Source organism: Ziziphus jujuba, chromosome 1 (genome assembly GCF_031755915.1).
Source record: "Ziziphus jujuba cultivar Dongzao chromosome 1, ASM3175591v1".
Classification (NCBI taxonomy): Eukaryota; Viridiplantae; Streptophyta; class Magnoliopsida; order Rosales; family Rhamnaceae; genus Ziziphus; species Ziziphus jujuba.
Genome location: NC_083379.1, coordinates 6,709,843 through 6,734,863, shown reverse-complemented (window position 1 = coordinate 6,734,863; position 25,021 = coordinate 6,709,843). Strand labels below are relative to the sequence as shown.

The 25,021-nt window shown below is 34.0% G+C and overlaps 1 protein-coding gene across 8 annotated transcripts; it reads left to right on the top strand.

The window, feature by feature from the left end:
* The first annotated feature begins 6,050 nt into the window (after positions 1 to 6,050).
* LOC107412598 (transcription factor TCP2) lies at positions 6,051 to 15,235 on the top strand. Of its 8 annotated transcripts, none has more exons than XM_048477858.2 (5): positions 6,051 to 6,131; positions 6,296 to 6,380; positions 6,944 to 7,006; positions 7,686 to 9,553; positions 14,509 to 14,879. In XM_048477858.2, the coding sequence occupies exon 4, from the start codon at positions 8,109 to 8,111 to the stop codon at positions 9,507 to 9,509; it is 1,401 nt and encodes a 466-aa protein (XP_048333815.2). In that variant the 5' UTR covers positions 6,051 to 6,131; positions 6,296 to 6,380; positions 6,944 to 7,006; positions 7,686 to 8,108; the 3' UTR covers positions 9,510 to 9,553; positions 14,509 to 14,879. The 8 variants fall into 8 exon arrangements, with proteins under 8 accessions (XP_048333815.2, XP_048333814.2, XP_048333820.2 ...); XM_048477857.2 differs by having other exon boundaries at positions 14,472 to 14,879; XM_048477863.2 differs by lacking the exon at positions 14,509 to 14,879 and adding an exon at positions 9,744 to 10,988.
* Positions 15,236 to 25,021: the final 9,786 nt, after the last annotated feature.

Below are 25,021 nucleotides of genomic sequence, written 5' to 3'. Positions count from 1 at the left end.
TAAAAAATAATATAAATATTGTTTGGTTCATTTAGGCACTAAAAATAATTTATATTTTAATTTTTGAAATACTTTAAAAATCAAAAAATAAAATCCTGATAAAAAAATTATTATAATGTCCTAACATGTAAATTTTCTTATATATATATATATATAATTGGAAAAGAAAAGAAAAAAAAATTTCATATAACATAATATATATACGTATGATCTTCTTAGATTTTTAAATGTTATAAATTAAAGAAAAAAGTGGTGTAAAGTAAAGATACAGCAGAAGTGGGAGTGCCATCAAAAAATTAGTTTTTGGTCCTCCTCTCTCCTCTTGCTGTGTGGTTTGCCAGCAAAGAGACGTGATAAAATAGTAGGGCTTTTTTATTTTTTGGTAATATAGTATGGCTTTTTTATGCTACTTCCATGGCCCACCAAATGCTGCTCGCTGTTGCTTCTGCAATTACCTTCCCCAAAATAATATAATTTATTATCACCTTTTTTATTTTAGTGTGCTACATGAATGAATATTGAAGATGGGAAGCAAAGATACACATCATTACTTGTACGGACCAATAAGTCCTATCTTATTTATTTAATCCTAAATGCCCTCAAATCCCCCTCCGCTTTATCATGCTATCTAATAGTATTAAATATTAATTTATTAAGCCCCCTAACTTATAAAGACCTTTTTGGGTTTTTACCTTTTCTTTTTTTTTTTCCTAAATGAAAAAAGGTAAATGCGTTGGTGATTAGTTGGGGGAGTGAGAGTTCTCAACTCGACATTTGGGTGCATGGTGGGAAAGACCTTAAATTTTTTCTACTTCACTTTGGGTTGAGAATTAACCCTCTTGTTTACCTTTAATTACATGCTTACCATTTGCTTTAATTAGTGATTTTGGGTTTTCCATCCCCCTTAATTAGTATGTAATCTGTACGAGCAAGAAAGTGAAAAAAAAAATTATTCAAATGTTGTTTGGATTGGATGTATATGGGTGGAGAATGCATAACCTTGTACAATCCAAAGTAAGCCTCCGATTTTGATTAGGAGTTTCCTTAGGTCGAAGTGCATAGTGGGCATTCAAACAATAACTTATAAATAACAAGTGGGTTACCTGCAAGGTAGCTGGTCTCAAATCTTTAACTGTATTTATTTATTTATTTATTATTATTATTATTTTAAAAAAGAACAATTTGGTACCCTTTGCCCTAACCAGAAATGTATGTATTATATATACAATTTATATAGACATGTGTATTTAGTTCAATCATCTATTGGTACAGGTTATTAAAGTATAATGTTCAGCTGTTACCATTAAAATTAGAAAATAAACCATGAAATAGACATACAGATCCTTTTGATACACTATTACAAATAAAATAAATAAATAAAAAATCCTTTTGATACACAGTAGTAGTATTATACTGTTATTGCCCCCAATTACCAAAAAAAAAAAAAAAAACTATTATTGGCCCCCTATATCTATATATTAAGTATGCATGTCATGGAATCAAATAAAGTGTACGAAACAAGTGAATGAATAAGGGATATAGCAAAAAATAAACAAAAAAAAGGTGAATGAATAAGGGGCGTGCAGTGCAGATCATATTGCTGAGTGTCTGACCCATCGCAACATTAATTTGGCCTAGCTATGGCCAGTGCTGCTGCATCACTAGTATGCTAAAAGATCTGCATGAAAGCTACTTATCCCATCAGGATCTTTGTGTTGTAACTATTGATTTAAGTGGCCAAAACTATACTTTTTCAACGGATAATTATAGGTTTCTAATCAAAATTTCTACCCACTATGTCTGCCTCAATTGAACTAGATTCTTAAGAGAAACATATTTATATAAATATATATATATATACACATACATACATACATATACACCCACCCACCATCCATTAGAGATAAAATTTTGATAGTTCCCAACAAAATACTGAACGCAAATACAGTCATGAACAGGGTAACATATTTATATACAAATATAATATATATATATATATACATACAAATATATAATAATCCTCTTTTGGGCTCCATCGCCCAAGAAAATAAAATTCTTCAAATATATATATATATATATATATATTTGAGAGAAACACATTTATGCATATATACATTGACCCACCATCCATTTAGAGATGATACTTTGATAGTACGGAACAAAATACTGTATCTATTACCCAAAAAAAAAAAAAAAAAAAAAAACGAAATACTGAATGCAAATATAGTCACGAACAGGGTAACAGTGTATAGATATTTTATTTAACTCACTAGGAGGATGAAATGTTATGATTTTACCAATAGAATGCATGCATTTGGTCGCCACAATATATGCTTTATAGTTGGACTGCAATCAATAGCTATGGAATGCCATATTTTCCTTCTTTCCCTTCCAGTTACATCAAACGTGTCGGAGAAAAATATAAAAAGTAATGATGATTTATTAGACACCTAAAATGTTTGAAAGAAATAATAATTTAATTGGATATCAAAGTTAAAAAAAAAAAAATTGAATTAAAATTTTAAAAGTCAACAATCCATTCAAAATATAAAAACACCTTTAAAAATGATTCCAAAAAAAGTATAAAAAATATTATTAAACTTATATGTGAAAGGAGTATTAATGAAAAATATAAAATACCGTGATAATTTACTTTCAAACGGTCTTCTAATAATTTTAAACTTAAAAAAAAATAATAATAATAATTCAACTAACAGGTACATATTATGAAAAATAGTAAAGCGGGTTTAAAAGTTGAAACATTTATAAAATATCAGGAGCATATACATACCAACAGCATTTGGAGTTTTCTTTTTTTGGCGTCTAATAATGCTCAAGAATTGTGTCAAAAAGCGAAAAAGTGTCATGGGATTTTTCTAATGTTGAATGCAAAGTATATACAAAACTAATTAATTGTACCCACAAAATATATTAAAAAAAAGTTCTTCAGCGATTCTAGTGGGTTATACCAGCTTAGAGAAGCCGAACAATTTTTATACTTATTACTTAACAGAGAATTTAGGGAAGTGTCAGAAGACCATTGCATTCTGCTTTTAGTTTTTGGATTTTAGTTCCTCAAATAAAAATAATATTGGCATTGCAAATTGATGCATTGACACAAACATCTCACTACAAAAATATTAAAATATAAAAACAAAAGTAATTAGTACTTGCATTTGTGTATTTGCGCGTGTCATACACTAACTTTAATTAATATAATTTAAATAGTCTAAGAGAAGAATATATTCTAATATTATTCTTTTGGATTATGTGTTATCGTCTAATCCTTCTTGTTATGTCTAGTGTTTAGTAAGGTATATAAAACAAAATTATTTAAATTCAAAAAAAATATTTTAAAAATTTAATTATAATTAATTATTGTCCATATTCATTTGGGAAGAACTTATCAAAATTTTTGAGGCAACATCAAAATTTAAAAATCTAAACCAAAATGTCAGTATCAGTACGGACGAACAAGCTGTTTGCAGTCTATGTATCTCTCAACAGTTCATAGCAGACTCTAATTTGTAGTCCTTTGGGTGTTTATAAACATAATTTTTGGTCCTTGGTTTATATGATGTTATTATTTGATATGTTATGGTTTAAAGCAATTAATGCCAATAAAGAGGTATAAAAATAATTTTAAAAATGTTATACCCAAAGTATTGATATAGCTTTCTCTGTCAATGTGATATGGTATCCTACTTCATGCATTTACATATTTTTTAATTTCTAAATACATAGTTTGTTATTTAATAATTAAGAATAGATTTTCTCTTAAAATAAAAAGAATCGATTTTAGGTTAATACTTTGCTAAATTTTAACTATGCAGATTATATTATTCATTGTGCCTGCAAAGTGATGGAGGACTTGAAGGAGAGCACATGTTTCATGGTGTTTTGAGTTAGGTGAAGTAATGTGTAAAGCAAGGTCATGATTTCATAAACTGAAAAGAGAGAGAGAGAGAGATGGTAAAAACTTAAAAAATCCAGTAGTTTGAAATTTTATTTAACAATTTTAAAATCTGTTTAGTATATCTGATAAAAAATAAAAATTTGTAGAATATATATTTTTTAAAAAATAATTTATTAAAAAATTAATAAATATTTGGCTGTAAATAAAAAAACCACATTAAATATCTATTTAGTTTCCATATAAATTGAAAAAAAAATCTAAAATAATAAAAAAATTATTATATATATATATATATTTTTTGTTAATAAATGCTTGTTGACTATTTTTAAATATTTTTATTTTTTAATAAAATAACTTTTTACCTTTAAATAAAGTTTTTGGTAAAAAAAAAAAAAACTCTCCCAAACAAATAATTAGTATATTGGAGTGGAAAAAATGTTTTGGAGGTTATGCTATTTTTTGTATTTCAAAACCAAAAGCACATAGCTAGAGATTAAATTCATACATTAAACGAAGCCTACATTCTGGAAATATCGAACCAGTGATTGTTTTCTCTCAATTACTTTAGGAAAAGAAATCAACTAAAAAACAGTTAAAGCAACATATTTTCAATTGTTTGGAAATGATTCTAATTAAGATTAAAGTTAACTTATGAAGAAATCGTGATATACACCTAATATAATTAAACCCTCATAAGACATGATATCTTTCATCGATGTGTCTACTGCAATTATTTATTTATTTATTTATATTATTATGGGAGTTTACTATAGATGCGAAAAATGAAGCTATGAAATAAGCGGCACAAAATTATAATTAATATAAATCTAATTAAAATTTTCATGAAAATATATATTAGTATTTCTTTTTTCCAATTTCATTTCTATTTTCGTTCTCTTAATAAATTCTAAGCACCAAATGTAAGACTAATAACATATGGTACAAAAATACAAAATCTTCCACTTTATCTATTTGTTGGACATATTTTGAAACTTTTGTTGACATGCTTAATTAAGACTGTCGATATGATTTTATGATGATCTTCAATCTTAATTAATCTTTAACGTAATGAGTTAGTTTGATGATGCAATACACCTAATTCAAGGAAACATAGCTTAAAAATTGCACTTTAATGATCATCCTTTTGATATAGCATGTTATGATCATGTCCAAATTCAATTAGGTTGTGCACCTAAACACATCAATTGTCATTATTACATAAATATAATGTTATACATGTTCATTTTTATATTTACATTTTCCTATGTTTCGGTCAAATGGACATTGTAATTATTTTGTTGCTCGTGGTCAATTTAATAGAAATGGGCATGCAGTTAGAGAAATTAGAAGGAACTTTTTTGATGAAAGAAATTAGAAGCAACTTGTGGCCTTGTTCAAAGTTCAAACCAAGAGACAAGTACGGAAAAACCAAAAAAAAAAAAAAAAAAAAGGAAAAAAGTTAAGCTATTTTTTTTTTTAAAATTTTTTTGGTAGAAAATGAAAAAGTTAATGTACAAGTAAACGGGGAGACAGCTTCATGAGATGTATCTACGTGTGTCCAAAAACAAATAAATAAATAAATGGAAAGACATTACATGATATATATAGAATACTCTATGCTTGTCCTTTTAACATAACCAATTATTTAATATTAGAAATATTCAATGGGAAAAAAATAGAAAAGCCTTTTGTGTAGGTCATGGACAAAAAAAAAAAAAATGTTATTTTGATTTATAAAAACAAAAATCTGTTAACAAGTTGTTATTTTTAAAATCACAAAGTAGTTTTCTCAAACAAGGGCCCTTCTATTTGAAATTTTAAAAAGTAAGAACAATTACGTATATATTGCTAATAAATGGCAAAAGAAAAATCCAAAGGTAAAGTAGAAAATTAGAGTTAAAAAACAAAAAAAAAAGGAGGAAAAATTATTAATTTATGTACATTTACAACCCCAAATATAAATAAAAATAAAGAGGAAGAAAGAAAGAAAGAATATTGTTTTATAAAATAAAACGAAAAAGAAATAGAAAAAATGAAAATAAAAATAGGAGATAAGGTCGAAAGAGTAAAAAGACAAAAGATGAAGGGCAGAAAGGAGAGAAAGATTTATTTATAAAGTTGGGGAACGGCGCTGTGTCTGTCCTTTCCCGATAAGCCCGGTGATTGCTCGAATGGGGAGGATAGGCATATACTCTCTCTCTCTATTTTTTTAAAAGTATTTTTCTCTTATAACTCTTAACCTTAGGGTACTTTGAAGCTCTAGCCTCTTTTCAGTTCTCTCTCTCTCTCTCTCTCTCTCTCTTCCTCTAGATTTCCCTTCTAATTCCCGCATGCTCAGCTTTTTTCTTTTTTTTTGTTTTTTCTGTCTTTTTCTTTCAGGTTCTCACCCGCCAAACACATCGGCAGCCCTAGAAACACTCTCAATCACTTCTCTCTTCCTACACACTCAGAACCTGCGCAGGCTGTAAGTTTCCTCTCTGTCTCTTTTTTTGTTTTTTATTCTTTTTGAGCTTGCGGAATTCTCCTCTTTTTTCTCTTCTTCTTTATGTGAATTCCAGGTTCACTAATGGAGCTAAATAGGAGTTCTGCTCCGAGAGACTACTCCACTTTCTATTTTCGTTTTAACTTTCAGTCTTGTTTAATAGGAGCGAAAAAGAAATTTTTTTTAAAAAAAGTTGGAAATTCTTAAACTCGAATTTCGAAACTCGAACTTGAAGCTTTGGTCATTACTTGAGGCCATTTCGATCTGTCTACTAGTCAGATATTTATTTATGATTTTTTTTTTTTTTTTAAATTTCTTGGAGCTGATATGATCGGCCAATTCGTTTTCTTGATTAGCTGAAATTGTAAAAAAAGCTTTAAATTTTGCATAAACTCAGACTGAAGCTCAATAAAGCGGTGTTTTCTTTTTTGCTTTTTTCATAAACTTATTAAGAATGGAAATATAGGAATTGATATCTCAGTGTTGACAATGAGAAGGGATAAGAATCTGAAATTTGATATGATTTGTTTGGTTTTGCTGCGCAGGAGCTGATCCCGTGGAGTTTCGATCGACAGATCTGTGAGATTGGGTGCGAAAACTACAAATAGGTAATTAATGAAAATTAAACAAAGCGTCACAGAAATTCGCAGTCCACGTTTTGCTGTATCCGTAATAGTTAGAGAGCTTGACACCTGTACCCAACATTGTTCAAGGTTTTATTGCTAATTTTTAAATATTATAAATTTTTGTTTATTTAACTTTTTTGCCTTATAGGTTGTAAGTTTTGGGGACACAGTTTTTATATGCAAGTGGGTTGTTTTATTGTTTTAATGTGTGTTTTGAGCTTCATGGCGATTCAAATGTGTGCGCCATTTTTGGAGACAAGAAAAAAGCTTTTTTGTACGCAGAAAATGGTTGAACTTAGATCGGTAACTTGTTTACTTTAGCTTAAATCTGAAGCATAAAAGGGTTGGGGGTTGGGGGCTTCTCCTTTTCATTTCTACTTTGGATAAAGCTTAACTTCTTCTTAAAACCCTTTTCATTACGTTTAACACTTTTAAGCATCTAGCTCACTTTGTTGCACAAAATAGAGTCAGATCTCTCAAACTGTGTAATGAGTGAGCCTGAGTCTGATTTGAGGATAGAGTACAGTGTTTGTGTGTACGTATTATTAGGCATCTGATGCTTTTATTGCTCTTACTGTATTATATTTAAAAATAAAAAAAATATATACAAATTAAATATTAATTTAAATATTAATTTTTTGAATGTGTTTTTACTTTGTAGGTTCGCAGGGGGCTGAGGCTGAGACTCTGAAGGCTAAAATTCTGCAGGCTTTCCTTTTGAAAGCACTCTGCAAACTGCAAAAAGCTTAAACGAGAGCCTCCTGACTTGGACCGTGATATATCAAAGCGTAAAAAAAGGCCTTTTTATCACTATACAGCCAAAGTACTCTCTGAATTATCGTCATCAATGCAGAGGACATAGCAACCCCACCTGCATTCTAATCACACTCCTTTCTCTCTCTAATCCTGATCTCTCTCTCTCTCTCTCTCTCTCTCTCCTTGGAGCGTTAGGAGGAAAGATAAGAGGAAAAGAAAACAACGAAGTCAGAATAATAAAAAAATAATAATAATAGTAATATAATAAAAAAAAAAGGGGTCTTGGCGTATTGAATGATTTATTGCTTGAGAAAGGCATGAAAGTGCTATGGAGGTGGAGGAGAGTCAAGCACAGGTGTGTAAATTCCCGAGGATCGGAAATGGCAGGAACGATTCCAACAAGGTAGGACAGAAAGGAGGAGGCGACCATTACCTAGATGATGAAGACGACGGGGAGCTCAGAAGGGCTGGCGATGGAGGTACGTACAGCACCATTAATACTGCTAACGGGCTTCGCGGTTTGCACCACTCTTCGCGTATCATTAGGGTTTCTCGGGCCTCCGGTGGGAAAGATCGGCACAGCAAAGTGTTGACCTCAAAGGGGTTGAGGGACAGAAGAGTTCGGTTGTCGGTGACCACGGCGATTCAGTTCTATGACCTTCAAGACAGGTTGGGGTACGACCAACCGAGCAAAGCTGTGGAGTGGCTGATTAAAGCGGCTTCCGATGCCATCTCGGAGCTTCCTTCTCTGAACAGTTCTTTCCCTGATACACCAAAGCAGCTGAGCGACGAGAAGAGGGCATGCGTGGGTACTGAACAGGGATTCGATTCAGCTGAAGTGGACTTGGATGGCGATCCCAATTACCAGCACCAGCAACAAAACCAGCACTTTTCCTTGTCCAAATCTGCTTGCAGCAGTACTTCGGAGACCAGCAAAGGCTCCGGCCTGTCTCTGTCGAGGTCGGAAATCCGAGTGAACCGCGTCAAAGCCAGGGAGCGAGCCAGGGAGAGAGCTTCAAAGGAGAAAGAGAAAGAAACCGAGTCCCGTCTTCCTCATCACACCCAGAACATCAACCACCCAAATATCTCGCCAAACCCTTCCTTTACTGAGCTTCTCACTAATGGAATTGGCAATGTCAATAACACTACTTCTAGTCCGAGTGGTTCTGCTCCGCAAAACCAGGGTGGCGGCGAGCCTCATTTGTTCCACAAGGCGACTGCTGTGGCTTCCACCCCTATGGATTATTTCGGGTCGGAGCTTCCTGGGCTCTCATCGTCACGGACCCATCACTCGTCGGGGTTTTTGGGGCACATCCATATGGGGAATTCGCTGCCGCAGACTATATCGATCCCTCCGTTCAATGTGCCGGGTGAAAATCACGGGGAGCTGCAGCATTTCTCTTTCCCAGACCTCATTCCGGTTGCCGCCACCTCCCAACACAATGGGGGTGATTACAACCTCAGCTTCTCAATCTCTTCTTCCGGCCATGCTGGCTTCAATAGGGGGACCCTTCAGTCCAATTCACCGTCTTCTTTTTTGCCTCACCCTCAGAGGTTTTCTCCTATAGACGGACCAAATGTGCCCTTCTTCATAGGAGCCGCCTCCGCCGCTCCATCCGTGGAGAATCATCACCACCATCAGTTCCCTGCTGGATTTGATGGCCGACTGCAACTCTGCTATGGCGATGGAAGCCGGCATTCAGACCACAAGGGGAAAGGAAAAAACTAAGTCATTGGCACTGCATATTTCCTCTTTGGCCATCTTTCTTTCTGGTAACCCTCCATTCTCATTAATTTCCATTTTCTATTTATGCAGTTCATATATATCTAAATAGATATACGTGTATATATATATATTTTTTCCAATCTCGAATTTAATTTAATTGCTGTGGTGCTTTTCTGTTGCTGTGCTTATTTGGTTCTTTTCCCTCATTGACATGCGTTTTACTCTGTTGGGGAGTAGGTGGGTGGAATATGATATTCTCGAATAGAGTTTTGGACTTTTGAGTGTCTTGTGCATAGAACCATGAAGGGTTTGCTTAAATTTCTTGGTAATCATAAAAGAAGTCAAGCCATTGGGCATGTTTTTATGGGTGTCATCTATTATATTGTTTTGTTTCAATTCCTGCATGGAATGCTGTGAATAGGGATCGGCTGGTTGTCTCCTTGTCTGTCCTCTTGTTGGTTCCCTTCTCTCTAGCATCTGTAAGTCTTCGCCAGGTGTTAGCATTCGCGTGGTCAAGCCCATGTGTTGGCCATATAGTGGAAAACCTTAAACTAAACGAGCCCAGTAGCTTTTTAGAGTCCAAATTTCTAACTTTTATCCGCTTTCCAGCTGCACCACATGGCAGCTAATCGGCGCACTGTCGGTGTTTACTGTTCAATTGTTCGATTTCTTAATAATTTAGCATTGTGAATCCCATGAGTGCTAACTTTGTTCCTGATAAAAGCCCATGCACGTATAGATCCTTGCTTTTCATTTGCTTGAAGAAACCAGCTATTTCAATAAAGGTGTTGCAGCTTTTACACCCTAGTCTGTTGGAGATATATGAGAATTATAGATATTAGTGAACCATTATAATATTATTTATATCTAAGGATTCATAATTAACGGTAATAATACTGTATTTCATTTGCCACTGGTATGTTTCACTTTATTTTATTTGAAATGTGACACAGGGAATTCAACGAATTATTTGTTTAGAATATGGCAAATCATAAGAGATAGATAGTCGTCCTGGGTAAATAGATGAAGTATAAAACATTAAAACATTGGCTAACATCATAAAACAAGAATTTAGACAAATTAGTATCAGTTGCAATCGTAAAAACTGTTGATATTTGATGAATTGGTAGTGTATTGAATTAACTGGAGAAACACATAAAAACTCATCACGCTAGTTAGGAAAGTGCTATAGAACTTTTGCACATGTAGGGTTTGTTATGATGACTGTCAGATAAGCTACATGAATTTTTGGGGTGATTTATGACACCTCTTTCCCCCAAAACAAAATAAATAAATAAAGCTTTGGGTGCAGAATATGGATGTTTAATTGATCATCAAGATCATTGAATGCTAGATTTAAAAACATTGGTATCCAATTATAGAAGATTTTTTAAGGGAGGCAAAATTGGACTCTGAAAATATCTATGGTATTGTGCCAATTTTTATATTGGAATTGGTAGGAGTACCTGAGCTTTTTTTTTTTTTTAAAAAAAAAAAAGAAAAAAAAAGAGATAAAATTACCTAAATACAAAACAAATTTCATTTATTAATTTTTTTTCCAAAAAAAAAAAAGAGTTAAAATGACTTGGCAACTGATTTATCTTTTATAATTTTTTGTGTAATACATTTCAATTAAATCACAATGATTCTGAAAAAACAAAAAGGTTGGGATGGAAGAAGTACAGGTTCTATTTATAAATTTTAATCTTTATCAATATTATTTTGGAATTTTTATGGTAACATAATAAATATGATTTTAAGTTAACAACCAAAAAATAAAATGCTAGAAATAAATTCAAGTCTGTATATCAAGTCAATACAAAGACGCATTATTTAACAAATATAGGTAAATTGTTGTGACAGAACTCAAATTAAAGATCATTGATAGTGCATATTTACCATATATAAAAAAAAAAAAAAAGATAATGCATGCTAAATTAAAACCTAATGTAATATGGTTTTTAGACAACCAAAAATGTTTTATGACAAAAAGTACTCAAGAATACTCTGTGCACATGTAAATGGTAGGAAGCTTATTTCATGACATTCTTTTACTTCAAATGAACTCGCTTTATTGAGAAAGTTCTGTTTATTAGGAATTTGGAAAGGTCTCTCTTAGTTTCTTTCTAATGTAATATGGAAATGTACTCTACTAGTTAACAAAAGTTAAACCAATCAAAATCATAAATATAACTTCTAATGCCATGACGATGAATGCATGATTCAAGCTCCAAAATACCGAAGAGCAAAATAAGGTTCAGATTATTAATGTCATTATATTGGATTTCGTCTATGCACTGGATATAGGTGCATGGATTATTGGAATCTTTAACTGTGGCCCATATCTAAAAATATATAAGGATGTATTATGCGAGAAAATAGGTAATAAGTAAATATTTAACATGTATATGATTGGTTTTTCTAAGTGCGTAATTGTAGCTAACCCTTGCTTCAAGATGACTCCATAGTCTATTTGTCTTTTTTTTTTTCTTTTTTTTCTTCTCTATAATCTGAAATTGTTAAATCTGTATTTTTCCACCGCCATTTTTTTAGAGGAAAGCCTCATATGATTGTATATAATGTGGCAGTGGCAATGTCAACTAATTATTAGCGAAAAAAGATGAGCACAAGCCCTTAGGAAAGACTTGGAAAACCTGGAAAACTTGACAAGGAATAGAAGTTTTATCCTTTTGATTTTTATTTATTTATTTTTTTCTTTGAAATCTAATATTACTAATGTGCCAAAGCATGTGACTTAACAATCTTAATGGTTCTATATAATTTTCAGGTTTCTAAATTAATTTGTAAAAATAGTTCATTTAGTTTTGTAAGAGGAAATAAATAACGTACTAGTTGTCATCTATATGATACAAAGATTGCACTAGTTGTCATCTTCATCTATCATTTGTGAAGCATTAAAATAAGAGATGAAATACGAACTCTAATGCTAGAAGACGATTAATTTTTTAAGAGAAAAAAATTAGGTATTCAAAATTAAAAAATGAGGGTAGATCATATGAGCCACCACATTTGTAGATTTTCCTTCGAAATTTTAGAAATTACAACCTCTATTTAATTGCAGTTTTGTTGCTATAATTCTGGTCTGTACCTTCAATTGTACATATAAAAATTCAAATAAATTATGTATGAAAAGAAGTTTAATCTAGCAAACTTGAAGTTTGATGGGAGGTTTTTGTAATTTCTGCAAACACAGACGGAGAGATGAATACGAGAACGACTATAGGGGTGATTAATTTGATTTTCTGTCAAAATAATTATCATCCTATTAGGACTGAAAATAGTGCCTCGAGAATATTATACATTTGCTGTGTTGATGATATAACTGGATTGCACCTCTTAAATCACTATTATCATGAACTTATAACATGAAGAACACCAATGGTGTTAGAAAGCTACATATTTTAATAGGCTTTTCGCAATGAAAGGATCATTTGCCTAGATGAGGCTCTGAGGTGGGGGGGAGGGGGGGGTGTATGGGAAGAATATGCCATACCATACAGATATAGCCTTGGAGCCTTGGAACTGGTACTTGAACAAAAACATGAACAAACTCATGGTTTGATAATAGAGTACTTCTATTAGAATACTCTTAGTGCATAGTGTCGGAAGGAAGAAAAATTGCCACATTGAACAGGTAGCATTTAGGCTCTTCAGCCGCCTTGATATTGTTACTGTTTTTCGTATTGATGAATGCAAGTCAAAATGATTGATGTTTGCACTTTTCCTGTCCACGAAATAATCTTCCCTCTTGAGTTTCTAAAAGAAGATGCATAGGCTGCTGAGCCTAGCTTTCAGCTTGAGCGACCTGAGTCAGGTTTGCTTAAAATTGATAATGGACGTCTCTCTTATGCAAAAAATATTAGAATTGGATTTTACGTCGAAGGGTTTCATTCTCTTGAAGAGGACATGCATTCCCTTACTTCTGGACAAATTATCCTCCTTATGTAATCCACTCTTTGGTATACTATCCTGGTTTTGTATTTCATTGTTTGTGCATGCATAAAGGCTGCCAAATATGTTATGCAACTTGTCACATTTAAAGCCATAGATATATCCGAGAGAAGTAACTAATTTTACTAATTCATGTATCAATACCTCGGGAAATTTTAGTTATATGAGATACAAAGCTAAGTTGGCTGTAAAACCCTACAAGTAATATCCTTACAGAATCAATGTTGAAAACTTATATTTAAAGGCTGTCCCCCTTACCTTTTAATGATATCTATATGAGTTTGATAGGCATCAGGAAATAGGAACAAGAGAGATGAACTAGTGATGCATATGTAATGCATTTAATGTCTTCCTGCCTGTCTTTCTATTGAGGCTTACTTGAATGAAGAGCTCCTTTTCTATATAGTGATTGTTGCTAGTTGAGTTGCAGAGAATTGACATGTCAGCGGTTCCAGCTTAAAGGATAAAAGATTCTAATCTACTTGATGAAAACTGAACTAAACTGTGCTTTACAAATTATGAGCCATGCAGAAAAAGGTTTTAGATGGTCTTTTGGTTTATAAATATTTCTAAAGTAAGGTTCTTACCTTAGGAATAGGGCTGGGTTCAAATGAGACATTATTATAATTTTCCAACATAGGAATATTTTTTAACCCGGCACTGAAACGATTTAGTGTCAATGTTGTATGAGTAGCTCAATGACTTAGTGCATATATGTATTTATTTACTGCAAGCTGCAAGCTAGAACATTACAGTTGGTGCTAAACATGGTAGAGATATGGAACTCATTACTGTCTCATAATCCTCTATTTGCTCCTTTACATCGTTGTTCCCTTTTAATGAGTAATGTTCGCTAGCTACTTGCCCTTATTGTTCTTTGATTTGATTCTCTTGTTCAAAATGAAAGCAATTTAAAAGCTGCTTCAAATTAAAGCTGAAAACTCCAACACCATATTATAATGGATAGACCTTGAAAAATATTATAATTTTAAGTGCATGTGTATGGATTCTCAAGTATTCAAGAATCTAGCTAGGTGAAGCTGGCGAACTGATGAATTCTTAATTAGCGGCCAAGGAATATTTTCTGGTGTTGAGCTTGAATTGAAGCGAAGGGTATAGACTTGCAGAGATATTCGACTTCTCACTTATTTTTCCTGTTGAGTGTGAAAGTGGGGGAAAAACTTTTATAGACAATTTTATCAAAAACAAAGTGGTGACTACACAAGACATGTCTGATTTTCATAATTTTCCCCGCGTGCGTATGTAATTTTCATAATGTTCCCTGCTTGTGTATGTAATTGCTTATATGTATATCATTTTGCTTGAAGTTGAAGGCATTAATATGTTATACTTTGGAAACTCGAATTCATATATATGGAAGGAAACTTGGCTTTCCTGCAACACTACATGTTCCCAACTGACAAAATATTAAAGATCTTGGTGCTTCTCTGTACATAAATATTATTAGGAATTTCATGCTCCCAAAATGGAGTTAATCATGCATATAATATCGTTTCCAATGGTTGTGTTTAATTGCAGGAAAATGAAGATAAAATGGTGGCCAAGCTGTGAGTGAATGCGTTACCTTCCCTCGGTGATACCTTAATTGTTATGCTTCTGATACTTTTGGTATTTCTGCTTTATCCATTTTTAAGTGATTCAGCTTGCAATTCATATATCCGGATATTATTTATGTGTGTGTGTGCAAAGCGTTGTCTGTTTTTTGGAAAATTTATTACATGATTCGATTGAAGTTATTCTTTTCTCCTTTCCTACAATTATTTTGAAAAATGTCTATAAAATTAGTTAAGTGAAGTGAAGCAGCTGCTCGATTGAAACTGCTTATTGAAGTTGAATCTATCAGTTTCTGGAGAACCCCATTAATCATACTCACTTCCTCATTGTTTACCACTTCCAATTTAATTATAGGATATTTTTATTATTATTGATGGTTTGGGAGTTCAAACATAGAAGCGTGCATTGAAACCGAATTGTTTCAGTTTATGGAAAGTAGTAGCATGTGCAATCGTTATGGCCATATTATTACATGTATTGTACACAGTGCCTCGGCTGGCCATTATGGCCTTATTATTAGAAATTCCGGCTGTCCTTTAATAAGGCTACAGTTAGATACTTTATTGATATTGCTTTAATGGGGAAAATTATTGAATGCTTCTCTGATTTTTCTCAAATGAGCTGGGAAATTCCAATTTGTGAACATATAAGTTACCAGTTTTATATATATATACACACACACACACACACACACATCGTGATTGGAAAGAAGAATGAGTAATCTATGATATTTTGAGCTCTAGCTAGAGACTGAATTTCTAAAATTTACTGTTTATTGTAGTGCATTGGGATTGATAAATTTGACATAGCCAAGATAGGGCAATTGCTGAATAGCAGAGCTACTATCATAAATAAGAGCCAAGTTTTCCTGTTTTTGAACAGTAAAATTTTGTATAGGCATCGCACAAAATTAAAGTTACGTTATTGTGAGGGCTGATGATTGTTTTTGACCGTTTGAATATCTTTTAACTGTGGTAGTTAGTCTTTCTTTTGGATTCTGGGTCACCAACCATGTAAGGACATGCATCTATTGAAAGCCCAAAACTATTATTTTCAATGCAGTCAGATGAAACAGATATAACCATGGAGATTTTATTTGGTGGAAAAAAAAAAAATGTTATTCTTCTAAGATTTTCACACTAGTTTAATGATTCGAATGAATTGAAGCCTTCAGCTGTCACTTCTCAATGCGAGTAAATCAGTTGCTCTGTAGACTTACGACCAAGAAAGTCCATTGAATTAACTTGACAACGTAGGTATTTAGAACCATTTAATGTCCAAAATTGTGACTCTAATCGATAGTTAATTTCTTCCTATTCTCTTCAAATTGCCGTGTTTAGTCTAAAGCATCTGATTTTGGTTCCTTTGACCATTTATTTTCAACTTGTGCCGCATGTTACGTGGTTAATAAAAAAGCCAAATCTGGAGCTGAGTTAACTATGCTCAGAGTCCATCATTTCGTGTTTGACTGCGAGAGTTACTAAGATTACCACAGGTGACATGCAGCAATGTACGTGCCCTTTTTTGGTATCTAAGACCCTGAAAAGAAAACATTTTCTCGAACGATTAAAAAGACTGACTTTTTTGAAAGTCCTTTTTGTCAGTGAAACATTGCAACTGGATCCATTCACCTAAGTATAAAGATTCAAGATCAGCTTTTATGTCAAATGCGTTTTGGAACTTCTCAAAGCTTATTTGGAAAGCATTTCATTCTTTTCAGAGAGCACCATCAAAGCGACTTTTGCTTTCATATACAACGTTTTTCTCAAAGTTGACCAAACAAAAGGGCTTTTATTTTTATATATTGTATATATGCTGTGGTAAAAGTTAAAGCAGCCAACCACTACCATAATAACCAAGGCTGAGAGAAAACCAAAAAGGGCCTCAGCTGGCAAATGCTCTGCCCTCTGAGTCTGAGGTGGTGGTGTTGGTCAAGATAAGACATGGCTGTAGGTGAAGCAGTGTGTCATAATTCTTAGACGACCCCATTGCTCATGAAACTTTAAAGGAGGACACTAACAGCATTCAATTTGGTGCCAAATCCACAACCACCAAATCAGTATCAATCATTGAAGTCCACAGCCTCCCAAACTTTTCTAAATTTGTTTAAAAGCGACCCATCAATCCAAATAAATTGCCTACATATGTAGGCTTGTGGGTCTGTGGGAGAATTGGGGGATGACCATCCTACGATGTCAGTTATATTTTAGGTTCTTATGTAAATTTCTTATAAAAAGGAAAAAAAAAAAAAAAAAAAAAAAGGGCAAACAAAATAGAAAAAAAACACAAAGTATAATAACATTAAGATGATTAATTAGTCTGTAAATTAAGGTTTGATAAACAGGAAAATGATGCGGGGGAAGGGCAAAGTCAAAACGGGTTTATGATGAATGATATGCATAAATAAGTGTGCATTGGCCATGAGAAGGTGTTAATGTCCAGACTATATTTCACGTGGACTGTGACTTGTGAGCATGCAAACCTCAGATGCCGCATGTGACAACTCATAAAGCAGGGAATAATAAGAACCAGCTAATTTGCCTATTAAATAAATGGCCAGATTAAAATTACACCCTTCTTTTGTTCTTTTATACAAGAAAACACACAAATATGCTAACAAATAATTGGTCTCTCCCTCTCTCTCTCTGTGGATATTGATTTAGAGTGTTACTAGTTGGTTCCTGAACAAAAACTATGCATAGCAATTGGTTGATGAAAGTATTCTGGAATAAAATATCCGAAGTATTTTAAATAAGTCCCTACATAAAATAGTAATGTGAGAATTAATCCTCAAAACTTTTGTAAAATGTGTTTACTGGTTTGATGTTATGACAGAACAAAGAAGAGGAGAGAAGCTGCAGTTTTTTGGTTGCTGGTTTTCTGATAGAACGGCATCGTTTATGAAGCTGAAAATATATCTCTTATATTGCCACATCAGCAAAGCTATTGGGCTCACTTAAACAATGCTATGTCGTTTTGTTTCATATAAGTTATATCAGTTTTTGATGCCACATCACAGCAAAACGAGGTGTTTTAAGAGAGGCAGTTCACAAAGAAATATAAGATCTTTTTCAAGCTTAAAAAGAAAAAGGAAGAAAATAGAGAGAGCAGCTGGTGTGTCTTCTTCGTGGTTCTAGAGAGAGAAAGTTCCAGATCAGGTTTTAGAGAGAGAAATTCCAAAGTTCTTTGTATGGGTTTTTCTACACCTTGTTTTTCTATGTGAAAGAGAGTGGTTTCTTTGTGAAACACAAGAGTGAGGTTGTAATTGGGACTTTGGGATTGGTTTTGGGTTTCTTGTGTGAAATCACCATTGTTGATCTGGTTTTGAGCTTGTAAACACAGATTTTCTCATAGTGCAGAAGCTTCATACTGGAGCACGGGGACGTAGGTCAATTTTGACCGAATCTCGATAAAATTTCTGTGTTGATTTGTAGTTTAGATTCTTGGATTTTATTCTTAGAATACATAACATTGGTATCAGAGCTTGTGTGCTCGTTCTTGGAGGCTTATTCTTTGAGTCTTGATTATCTAAGTTTCTGCAATTGGGTTTTTTGAATCATCAACAATGTCTACGAGACTTGAAGTGGAGGTTTTCAATGGAAAGGGTGATTTCTTGCTCTGGCGCAAGAAGATGAGAGCCGTGCTGGTTCAACTGAAGGTTGCGAAGGCCATTGACAAGTCCTTTGCTGCAGACGTTCCAGAGGAAAAACGTGTAGAGATTGATGAAATTGCTATGAGCACCATCATTCTACATCTTTCAGACAATGTTTTAAGGAAAGTTGATGAAGTTCAGACCACTGCTGAGATGTGGGCTAAATTGGAGAAATTATATCTGGTAAGATCTCTGCCAGATCGTATTCTTTTACTTGAACAATTCTTTGGCTTTAAGATGGATGTCTCTAAGGATTTAGATGCTAATTTGGACATCTTTAATAAGTTGATTCTTGATCTTGCCAATTGCAAAATTGTTTTCAATGATGAACATAATGCTGTTATTCTATTAAATTCATTGCCTGAGACTTACAGAGAGGTTAGAAATGCCATTAAGTATGGTAGAGATTCTTTGTCATTAGATGTTGTGGTAAGTGCTTTGAAGTCCAGAGACTTGGAATTAAAATCTGAGTCTAAAGGGGAAGGACTTGCTGTGAGAGGAAGGAGTACTACCAGGAATTGGGTACAAAATGATCATAGGAGCAAATCTAGAGAAACTTCAAGGTCTAAGTCTAGAATTAGAGGCAAGAAGTGTTTTTACTGTAAGAAAGAGGGACATTTTATCAAGTATTGCTTTAAGAAAAAGAAAGATGAGAAAGCAAAGAACCAGGAAAGTGGTGATTTGGCTATAGCCTCCACAGATTCAGACCCTGCTGAGGTGTTAGTTGTAACACCTGACCAAAATAACTCTGAGTGGGTTTTAGATTCAGGGTGTTCTTTTCATATGTGCCCAAACTTAGAGTATTTTCAGTCCTATTCTAAATATGATGGTGGTCATGTTTTGTTGGGTAATAATGTCTCATGCCAAGTGGTAGGAATAGGTAATATTCAATTACAAATGTTTGATGGAACTGTGAAGACTTTGTCTTCTGTTAGACATGTGCCTGATTTAAAACGAAATTTAATATCACTTGGTGTGCTTGATGAATCTGGTTACTCTTGTAAGACTGAAAATGGAAGTATGAAAATTTCTAGAGGTTCTTTTGTTGCAATGAAAGGTACTAAGAAAAATGGCTTGTATGTTTTGTGTGGTAAAGCTGTTTTGAATGCTAGCAATGCATCTGTAGCATCATCAATTGATAAAACTGATCTGTGGCATAAGAGATTAGGCCATATTAGTGAGAAAGGTTTGTTTTATTTGAATAAAATGAATGTTTTTGGCAAGGACATGGTCAGCAAGCTTGATTTTTGTGAAAATTGTGTTCTTGGAAAACAACATAGGTTGAGTTTCAACTTGAGTACAAGTAAAGCTAAATCTATGTTAGATTATGTGCACGCTGACTTATGGGGCCCTGCCAAAGTGCAAACACAATCTGGAAATAAATATTTTCTTTCTATAATTGATGATTACTCTAGAAAAGTTTGGATTTATTTGTTAAAATCAAAAGATGAGGCTTTTATAAAGTTTAAAGAGTGGAAATTGCTAGTAGAAAACCAAACCAGCAAGCTTGTTAAAGCTTTGAGGACTGATAATGGTTTGGAATTTTGCAACAAAGAATTTGATGATTTCTGTAAAAATCATGGCATTTTGAGGCATAGGACTGTAAAGCACACACCACAACAAAATGGTGTAGCTGAAAGAATGAATAGGACACTTCTTAATAAAGTTAGATGCATGTTAGTGTCTTCTGGTTTGCCTAAAATGTTCTGGGGTGAAGCTGTTATGACAGCCATGAATTTAGTGAATTTATCACCCTCAACAGCACTTGATTTTAAGACACCAGAACAGGTTTGGACAGGTAAGCAACCAGATTATTCAAATCTGAGAATTTTTGGGTGTGCTGCCTATGCTCATCAATCTGAGGGAAAATTAGAACCTAGGAGTGTTAAATGTGTTTTCTTAGGCTATCCACAAGGTGTCAAGGGGTATAGGTTATGGGTTAGAGAAAGTCAAGGATTTAAGGTGATTATTAGTAGGGATGTGATATTTGATGAAAATACCATGCCTTGCAAAGCTACTAACCATGCAGGTATTGAAGCCAATGAACAATTAGAAACAAGGCAGCTTGATTTATTCTTTGAGGTGGAGACTGAAGGAGCTGTTAAAGGAGATGATGGCTCTCAAATGGAGACAATTATGCAACCTACTGAACCTGTTATGTCTGGACAGCAAGCATTTGATCAATTGGATGAAGAATCAGATGAAGAACAACCTGTCCAACCTTCACCAAGATCAAATCAAAGGAGATCTGCTTCACCAAGCTATTTGCTCACTCGAGATAGAGCAAGGAGGCAAATCAAGCCTACTAGGAGATATGGTTATGCAGATTATTTAGCTTATGCCCTGGTTTCTTTTCAAGATTTAACCGAAAGTGAGCTTAAGACTTATACTGAAGCAATTAAGTCAAAGCAAGCAGCTCAATGGAAGGAGGCAATGGTTGAGGAGATGGAATCATTGCACATGAATAAAACGTGGATTTTGGTCCCATCCCCAATAGATCAGCGAGTTGTAGATTGTAAATGGATTTACAAGGTCAAAGAGGGTTTAACTAGTTCTGAACCAATGAGGTTCAAGGCAAGACTTGTGGCCAAGGGGTTCACACAAGTCGAAGGTATTGATTACAATGAGATCTTCTCACCTGTAGTTAAGTACACAACAATCAGAACTATGTTAGCCTTAGTGACACAATTTGATTGGGAGTTGGAGCAACTTGATGTAAAAACTGCTTTTTTACATGGAGAGTTGGAGGAAACTATATATATGAGACAGCCTGAGGGTTTCGAAGTCAAGAAAAAGGATGGAGAGCTTGTGTGCTTATTGAAGAAGTCATTGTATGGGCTTAAACAGTCACCAAGACAATGGTATAAAAGATTCGACTCTTTTGTGGTGAAAATTGGTTTCACAAGGAGCAGTTTTGATAGTTGTTTCTACTTTAAGGATTCCATGAGTGATGAAGCAGTATATCTATTGCTTTATGTGGATGATATGCTGGTTACAGGTCCAAAGATGAAGATCATACAATCAGTGAAGGAGCTACTCAAGTCTGAATTTGATATGAAGGATCTTGGTCCAGCTAAGAAGATTTTGGGAATCACAATTCTAAGGAATAGGAAGAAGTCTGAAATGAAGTTGTTACAGTCATCATACATACAGAAGATTGTTTCAAAGTTTTCAATGGAGAATGCTAAAGTGGCAAATGTGCCACTTGGGGGACATTTTAAATTGTCTATTGATCAATGTCCAACCACAGATCAAGAAAGAGAAGAAATGCTAAGAATTCCTTATTCGAATGCTGTTGGTTCTGTGATGTACCTCATGATATGCACTAGACCAGATTTGGCTTTTGGAATTAGTGTATTGAGCAGGTATATGGCTAATCCGGGAAGAGGTCATTGGGAAGCGATGAAGTGGCTGTTGAGATATCTTAAGCAAACAGCAAATGAAGGACTAATTTTCAAAGGAAATCAAGATGAAATTGAGTTAAATGGTTACTTAGACTCGGACTATGCAGGAGATAGGGACAAGAGGAGGTCTATTTCTTCATATGTTTTTACCCTATGTGGTAATTGTGTGAGCTGGAAATCACATCTACAACCTGTTGTAGCTTTATCAACAACCGAGGCGGAATATATAGCTGCAACAAAGGCTGCTAAGGAGGCAATATGGCTTAAAGGTCTACTAATGGAGCTGAAAATACTTAATCAAGATGTGGTGTTGTTTTCGGACAGCCAAAGTGCAATACATTTGTGCAAAAATCCTGTTTTTCATGAGAGGTCTAAACATATCCAAGTAAAGTATCATTTTATTCAGGATATGGTTTCACAACAAGTGTTTAAGTTGGAGAAAATTCCAACTGAGTTCAACCCATCAGATATGGGAACAAAGGTCCTGCCTGTGAGCAAGTTTAATGCTTGCAAAAGCTTGCTCAGGATTGGGGCAGGTTAGACTTGAAGAGAGATGAGATTGCTGGGAAGGTGTTTGAGTTTCTGCACGTTTTGTGTTTTGAGGATTAGGTGGAGATATGTGAGAATTAATCCTCAAAACTTTTGTAAAATGTGTTTACTGGTTTGATGTTATGACAGAACAAAGAAGAGGAGAGAAGCTGCAGTTTTTTGGTTGCTGGTTTTCTGATAGAACGGCATCGTTTATGAAGCTGAAAATATATCTCTTATATTGCCACATCAGCAAAGCTATTGGGCTCACTTAAACAATGCTATGTCGTTTTGTTTCATATAAGTTATATCAGTTTTTGATGCCACATCACAGCAAAACGAGGTGTTTTAAGAGAGGCAGTTCACAAAGAAATATAAGGTCTTTTTCAAGCTTAAAAAGAAAAAGGAAGAAAATAGAGAGAGCAGCTGGTGTGTCTTCTTCGTGGTTCTAGAGAGAGAAAGTTCCAGATCAGGTTTTAGAGAGAGAAATTCCAAAGTTCTTTGTATGGGTTTTTCTACACCTTGTTTTTCTATGTGAAAGAGAGTGGTTTCTTTGTGAAACACAAGAGTGAGGGTGTAATTGGGACTTTGGGATTGGTTTTGGGTTTCTTGTGTGAAATCACCATTGTTGATCTGGTTTTGAGCTTGTAAACACAGATTTTCTCATAGTGCAGAAGCTTCATACTGGAGCACGGGGACGTAGGTCAATTTTGACCGAACCTCGATAAAATTTCTGTGTTGATTTGTAGTTTAGATTCTTGGATTTTATTCTTAGAATACATAACAAGTAATAAGGATCCTAAATTTTTTTTTTTTACTTCCTTTCGTGTGAAAGAAAAAAAAAAAAAAAAAACCCTTTGGAGACAATTTTGTCCTTTTATACTGTGATCATAATTCATAGACAAACTATACTGGTTTTAGCAATTAGCACCCGAAGCAATTTAAAGAATTGTTATCAATCAATTATACGCAGTTAGAGTTGATCTGAAGCAGTTGGAATTTTCTAGTCTCATAAATTTTTAGAGCAAGTTTAGTATGCGGACAGTGGGCAAGGGCAAAAAACTTTATGTCCATCAACTTAAGCAGTTTACATGCGATGACAGTCAATTGCTTGTAGAATTAATGAAATTCCATATTAGAAAGCAAGGACATTATGTTTTCTATCTGAAAGTCTTTTCCAACAGAAAGTAGTCAACTTTCACTAATCTGGGGGCCTTTCCACCAATTGACACAAAACCTTTTTTGTTACATAAAATAAATGCAACCAACATGAAGTGGTTTAATCAAATGCAACCCACCAATCATCTATTTTAGGACACGCATTCATATGCCTCTTCATGGGATGATGGGAGCAGAGACCACAAGTGAGACTTTGCTTGGAAATCGTACGTTTTTTTTTATAGCTCACTGCTCCTGTAATTAATAGGCATCTTTTGCTCATTATACTTGCAATTATTTAGCAGACATGGTTGGTTTTTGGATCAAAACCCACATGGTCTGCAGCTTCACCGAACAGCTTGTTAAGATGAACAAACAGAAGTTTGTTTATAACTTCCACCTGAAAATGTTTTTGACCATAAAACCACATCTTGGATCATATGATACCTTCAAAATACGACCAAACAGGACCCAAAAGTAAAGGAGAAGAGATTAGTTTACAGCTTCACTGTCCCCCTTTTAACTTAGCTATCAAGTATCAATCAAAGCGAGCACACAAGTGGTAGCGTGCGACTTTACCAAAGTTAGTTTTTCCTTCCGGCTCAACTTTTGTAACGAGCAAATGGAGAATATGACGATTTGATGCAGTAGCTTTTGAGAGTTTTCTGGAGAAAATTTTAAGCAGTGGAGGAAGTTGGATCTCCCCTTAAGAATAACACAAGATTAACGGCAAAATTTATGCAGTTGGAGACTTGCATAAGCATTATTGCAAGTATCATGTTTGCTACAAATGTTGAAGTTGCTTAAGGTTCAAGATTACAGCATCACAAATAAAGAAGGAAACAGAAACAAGGAAGAGCGTGTTTTACACATTACGAAGGGAAACTGGACTGCTCAAATTAAGGGAAATAATAATTATACTGATTCCAATCATAAAATCATAGCTAATTCAGAACTAAGGCCACACCAGAAAGCAAGCTAATATATTCAGCTAGCTTTAAGATTACCCCTTTACACTGTCAAAACACTTTCACCATCCTTATTGGAATCCTCCAATAAGACACTCTACCTTCGATTCAATATTCAAGTTATGTTAACCATCCTTCGATTCAATATTCAAGTTATGTTAACCATCCTTTAAGAAGGGCCGGCCAATTAGCATACCAAAACAAGTACAGAAGCATCAATGTCATTCTGCCATTACTGTAATTTGATGCTGCATAAAA

Bases quoted from the DNA above. Each gene is read 5' to 3' on its own strand.
- LOC107412598 (XM_048477853.2), top strand. From the start codon at position 8,109: ATGGAGGTGGAGGAGAGTCAAGCACAGGTGTGTAAATTCCCGAGGATC.